The 6,810-nt window shown below is 35.9% G+C and overlaps 1 protein-coding gene across 1 annotated transcript in view; it reads left to right on the forward strand.

Annotated features, from left to right (window-relative positions):
* The first annotated feature begins 3,519 nt into the window (after positions 1 to 3,519).
* The window catches only part of LOC110027097 (stromal cell-derived factor 2-like protein), a 7,013-nt gene continuing 3,722 nt past the window's right edge, over positions 3,520 to 6,810 (forward strand). Inside the window, exons 1-2 of the mRNA XM_020728381.1 lie at positions 3,520 to 3,890; positions 3,968 to 4,108. Of these exons, the coding sequence (XP_020584040.1) occupies positions 3,786 to 3,890; positions 3,968 to 4,108 (246 nt within the window). The 5' untranslated portion in view covers positions 3,520 to 3,785. The remainder of the gene's footprint in view (positions 3,891 to 3,967; positions 4,109 to 6,810) is intronic.

The raw sequence follows: 6,810 nt of genomic DNA on the forward strand, positions 1-6,810 counted from the left end.
AAAATGATTAAAATAAATTGGAACATGAAAACATTAAATGTCCAATAAATATATATGATTTTAAATGACTTTTAATGATTTATGTTTTGAAATATTAGCTCGGATATCATTAACGAGCTTAGAGAAAGAGAGGGAGGATGGAGAATGGGCCCATTTGGGGGGTACTGTGTATTAATTGAAAATCATACAAATATCTTTGTTAACGTTTTTTTTTTCATATATTTCGTAAGAATACAACTAAAATATTTTAATTATTTATATTGACAAGTTGGCGAAGCACCCTGATAACCTCCTTGAAAATGTTTTGTGAGAGATCCTCGAAAAATCTCTTTAAGAGCAACCTTGACACGAGAAACTTCTAACTCTCCTCATGAATGGGCTAACATGATTAATTTGCATCACCCTCTCAAGATTTTGTATGTACAAGCATTGAGATAGAAAGAGTGCAACTTGAATGCAATTGCCCTTAATTGTGGTTGCATGAGTTATTATAACTCACCTCGATCCACAAAAAGTATTCATAATTTAAGATAAAATTAAATGCTTTGACTTTTATAAAAAATAATTTGTTAAAAGCAACAAAATGTTTAAAACAATTGTTGAACAAGCAAGTGATTTTAAATATTGACCTTTGAAATTATAAACTAGGTGAACAAGACAATTCACCGTCAAAGTTTAGCATAATTTACAATTCAAATCATGTCATAGTTTGTCGACAAAGCTTTTATCTCAGTCATCGGCTGCCTCATGCAACCCTATATTTTTCACATCCCGGGCTTGTTAGCGCTGGAGCCTGATTTCGATCCCGCTCCCGCCTGTCGCGCTCGATCGTGAATCATCGCGATTGCTCCTGCTCCACTATCATGATACATGTTCCCGCCGCTCCCTTGTCCCGATTTGCGAAGAGTCACACCTCCCTGCTGTCGTGAACCGTTCCCGCCTCCCGTCTCCCTTAAGTTGAGAACAGAAGAGAAAAAAGTTTCTAAGTCACGCTTTGGAGTTCTTCTTTAAGCTTCCTTGGGATAGAGGAAGAGTTCTCCGAGTTTCCTCAGGATACAGGAAGAGAAGTGCAAGGTGTAGTTCCTTGTGACAGAAGGTGAAGAAAGAATAAAAAAAAAAGAAGAATATGTTCTCTCTTAGCTTCTTCTTGGTGGCTTATGGCAAAAGAGAAATTAGGTATATTTATTTGGTAAGTTTATCTTCTTTGGTGTATCTCGGTGTAGAGTTTCTTTGTTGTATATCGATGTAGAGAGAGAAGAAGAGAGAGCAACGAAGCGAGAGATTCCTCTTGTAAGTCAAGGTATTCGACTGATGTAAATTCCTCAAGTAGTAAAATCCTCTACAACTTCGTGGACATAGGCAATTTGTCGAGCCAAGTAAATCTGTGTGTTTCGTTGTGTTATTATTTTCTGGTGTGAATTTTCTCGTTCTATTTTTCGCTTCAAAGATCGTTCTCCTGTTTTATTGATTTATAGATATACCACAAGAACGACCGATATATCTAGATCCCACAACAATTGTTATCAGAGCTTTGGTCGGATCTGAGGAAAAATGATTGTTTCAGATGAAGTGAAGGTTTTAGGGATCGAGAAGTTTGACGACACATATTTTGGTTACTGGAGGACGCAAATAGATGACTACCTTTATGGGAATAAACTTTATCTTACATTACTGGGGAAAATACCTGAAATGATAGATGGGGCTGAATGAAATTTGTTGAATCAACAAATTTTGGGGCTATAAGAAAATTTCTCAATGTCAGTTTGTATTCATGTCAGGCAAGTCTATCATGGAACTTATAAATTTATTGAGAGGCTTGATGGAAAAATATAGAGATAATAAGGATGATTTGTATATAATTCTAGCTGATTTAAAAATAAGCTTTTGATAAAATTCAAATAATGCTATGGCGAGTTCTAGAAAAGAAATGTGTTGATATTGTTGATATTCGAGTCATTAAAGATAGATATCCATGAGTTATTCGTTGTGTGTTGAAGGTAATGATGAATAGCCAAGTATTTTTCTATTTCAGTTGGAATATATTAGAAATTGACATTGATCATATATTTTTGCTTTTTGTTATGGATGCTCTTATGGATATATTTTTGCTTTTGTTATGGATGCTCTTATGGAGATGTACCTTGGTGTATGTTTTTCACTAATGATATCCTTCATTTGGATAAGACAATAGTGGGTATAGGAAAGAACTTAAATTATGGAGGCCTAGTTTATAGACTAAAGACTTTCATTTGAGTATATTTAAAACTTAAAACATGAAATATAATTTTAGTAATAGTTGACATCTAAGTGAGGTTGTAATAATGTGTGATCAACAACAACAACAACCTTCAAATGTACTGCTTAGACTCAAATGAAAATTTTATAAAATAACGGTGAGATTTGCAATGTTTTGTGGTTGGCTTAAGGATAATGTATTTTCATTTATTTATCTTGTGGTTGGCTTAATAACGCAGGAAAATAAAAATGACCCTATAACATATATTGAGTTGATAAGTCAAACATATCATTTGTTTATATGGGTCGCATGAACTGAGCTAATTAAGATAAGCCATTTAATTTATTGAAACAAATAGTTTATAAAGAATATTTGAAGAGGAACCAACTATCAAAAGTCGCCTATTAATCCACTTAACAAGTAATCAACTCAGATAGGCCTCTTACTAATACCTAATTTGTGTCAACCTATTATCAATTCTCAATTTGCAGTATCTAATAACTACTCCAAATCAACAAGCTGTTGATATTCATGCTTGGTGAAAGTATGAATTCGCCATTATTGGTCTAATAAATACTTGAATTCAATATTCTTTCAAAAGTACATCTTATTCTCAGACACATATATCGAACACATATATGTCCATAAATAACACACAATGAATAGAGCGCAAGTACAAAGGAAAAAAATATAGTGGGGAAAAACAAGAGTCATAAGAGAGCAAAATTAATAATCCTCTTGCGCCTTTTCGAAAAATCTTATATACGTTTCACTGTTCTCATATTTATAATAAAGAAAAATTACATTATGAAATATTAGTAATATCATTGAGATATATTAGTAATGTCATTGAGATTTTCTATTGTTGGTCTGCAACAATAACAGACCAAACCATTATTACTTTTGTTGAATCCATTCTTATTGAGTCATTCTTTCACTCGCTTCTATGCTGGCGAGTCATTCATTTCCTTATTTGGCTGATCTTATCTGCTCATCTGATCGATTAATTTACACGATGGCTCGGAGTACTTGCACTCATTGGGATTGATTATTCAAGACTGTCAGATATGATGCTCTTTTGTGTTATGTATACCATCTTATCTCCCATGCATAATTTTAGTATGCATTGAGTTAATTTTCCGACAAATAAACAACTCACCATCCACCTCAAGGTAGCAAAAGCCAATCAAATTCTCCCACGTCATTCCAAATGCCACGTGTAGCATTCCAATTCGCCACCAACGCGCACTAACACGTATACGCTTTCCAATAAAACCCCAAAGAAATTTTAATTTCCGAACAAGACTGGTGCGAAGCAAAATCGACTCTACGATCAAAAGCCAACCACCTCTTACCCATCGCCGGCGATCCTCACTCGGGCCCCCTCCGTCCCGCCGCCGTGGCTTCCAACGGGCCGCAGCCACTCCACCGCCGGAAAGTTCCAGCAACCAATCCACCCCAAACCCTTGCTTCCGCCAGGATTCGACCGGCCGACGATATCTACCTCCCGTTCTGGCAGCAGAATTGGTTCCTTTTACTCCTCTTTTTGATGGCTCTTTCCTTATTCGGCCTCTCCATCTTTCTCTACGTCAGTTTGCAGCTCGACGAGGGATCCCCTATTCCTACCTCGGCGGCGCCGTCCGAGGGTGTGGAGGTCAGTGATTGCCAAGAGTCGGAGGCATATGGCTCTTCTTTGTATTCGTTTATTGATTTTTCTCGTTCTTTGTGAAGGTATCGTATGGAACGGTTCTCAAGCTTATGCACGAGAGGACCAAATTTCGGCTGCACTCTCATGACGTCCCATACGGTTCAGGGAGTGGGCAACAGTCTGTTACCGGATTCCCGAACGTCGACGATTCTAACAGTTATTGGGTATGCGTTACAGGGCTGCTTGATTTAACTTTTTGAATCATGGATCTATTTTTGGATGCTGCCATGCATTACCAATTAGACCACTGAACTATACTAGTTAAGATTTTGAGTAATATAGTGCTTGCAAGCTGCAGAGACCCTTACATAAACAAGGATTTTATTGAACATCCAGCTATGGTGTTATATATATATAAATTTAGTGCAGGGATTTGATAATTATTCTGGCAAGATTAGGGTTAGTATACTAGTTTTTCCCTCGATTTTTGTCCGATGCTGTTAATTTTGTATGTTTTGAGCATATTTGTTTACAGCTTGACTAATTAAAAACCTAACGCATATAGTTTGTAGAGGCATGGTTTATTCTGGTTGAAAAATGTAATGAAAATTATGTGAAGAGCTTTGTTCAGGAATGCTATCTTTGTATTTTAAGGGGCGATGCATTTGAATTTAGTATGTTAAATGTAGACGGATCATGCTTGTTTGTGTTTTCATGAGCTAACATGTACTTCATCTTCATTTTTAACTTGCCATTCCTTTGCCGTGTCAGCCATCTTTTATGTATTGTTAGAGGGCCTCAATGTCTAAGATTGATTTGATTTCTTTTATTCCTTCATCCAATATATTTTTTACCTTTTCTCATTGCCTTCTAGTTAGTTTTTTTGTTTGATACAACAGGTTAGTAAAATGTGTACGGATCTTTCAACGATGATAATTTGGATACCATAAGTCCATAACAAATTGAATTTTTGTAGAGCTTAGTAAGTGTTAATCCAGAGTATTCCTAAATTGCAATTTGTGATGGTGAAATACCTATTCTAAATATTCTAGAGCACATGAATATGTGATTCATAGTGACCTTTAATGCTAATATGAATTCTAAAGAGAAATGTGTCAAAATAGTCCTCTGACTCTCTGTATCTCTGTAGGGGGTCATTTTAGTCCCAAATTCTAAGAATGTCAATTTAGTCCCCAAAACATTTTAGTGCGTGCAGAATTAGTCTTCACGAAGGACTATTTTAGCCACAATTTAAAGAGTATGGGGTTTATAGACTTTGAGACTTAAATGGACGGATGTAAACGAACTATTTTGGTACTTTAGCTATAATGTCAGAAATTATGCGATTGTTGATAGCATTCCTTTTTTCATAGCTTAACTTCTTAGAAGAATTGACCTTTTTCGTGTGTTTGCTGAAGCACAACTTGAGATTTTTTAGTCAGGCATGACAATAAATCTAGCAGTACAAATTACTCAATCACCTTTGGGAAGTTATTGATACTTATATTTCCCTCCAAAAAAAGAATAGAAGGAAAAATCGCGTTTAAACTTCCATCCCAAATCTATCAATGAACTTAAAAGAAACATTTAAACCATCCTTTAATATTGTTTGAATATTAAGCTTAGAGCAATGATTAATTTGTCTCTGCTGATGTCTCTAACAAAGTCTTAAAGGGCAAATGCGTAGTGCAAGGCGTTTTGCATGTCGGGTTGGGGCAAAAGCCCCTAGGCCCATGTGTACATACAACAAGAACAAGCCTTTATCCCACTAAGTGGGGTCAGCTACATGAATCCTTTTTCTCTAGTGTGTTCTATTGAGTGTCATATTTTCATTTTGATTCTAATAGATTAAAATCATTTTTATACAATACGCCCAAATATTTTTACGCCTGTCTCTGTCTTTCTTAACATAAGTTGAATTTAAAACATCTACTCTCCTGATCGACGTTTAATGTGACCAAATCATCGAAGATGACTCTCTAATATTATCTACAACTGGAGCTACCACAACTATTTCACAGATAGATTCGATTAATGTGACCAAATCATCTAAGATGACTCTCTAATATTATCTACCACTGGAGCTACCACAACTATTTCACAGATAGATTCAATTCACATTTTGTCTCTAAGTGTAAAGCAACTCGTCCACCCAAACATTCTCATCTCATGAACACTTAACTTTATTTTGTGCTTCTCTTTTAAAGGCCAATATAATGTGCCATAAAAAATTGCAGCTCTCATCACCATCTTATAAGTTTTTCTTTAAGTCTAAGCGTTACTTTTCTATCACACAATATACACGACACATTCCTCCACTTCAACCAACCAGCCTAAATTCTACTAATAACATCCATGGTTACAACTCCGCCACTATAATGATTACTACTAAAATTACATTCAATGTATATAGTTTTAAATTTACTCAAACGAAGGTATTTAGACTCCAATGTAGGCCTCCATAATTCTAAGCTACTCCTAAACTCTTTCTCTAGTCATATCCACAAGAATGATGATAGTATCATCAACGAAAAACATGCACCAAGGTTCATCGTCTTGAAAATGTCCATTAAGAGCATCCATAACAAAAGAAAAAAAGATATGAGAATAAAACCGATCCTTGATGTAATCCAAATGAAATAGGAAAATTTCAGGCAAGCTTGGGAGATTTCGGCGCATAGTCTGTCAATCTTCTGTTTATACTCAGCCAGACAGACTTGGGGCTACAGTTGGCGTTGTCTTCTAATTTTTGGCAGGACCGGACGATCTTGGTGCCATGGTCCATCGGTCTTTTGTTTACACTCAATCGGACAATATTGACACCACTGTTGGATGTCTTCAAATTTCGGGCAAGACCCAGCTAACATGGCGTCAAAGTCTACCAGTCTTCTGTTTATGCTTAGCCACGGGGGGTATTTTAGCTTAT

This window comes from Phalaenopsis equestris, unplaced genomic scaffold (genome assembly GCF_001263595.1).
Source record: "Phalaenopsis equestris unplaced genomic scaffold, ASM126359v1 Scaffold000413, whole genome shotgun sequence".
In the NCBI taxonomy this organism is placed as follows: domain Eukaryota; kingdom Viridiplantae; phylum Streptophyta; class Magnoliopsida; order Asparagales; family Orchidaceae; genus Phalaenopsis; species Phalaenopsis equestris.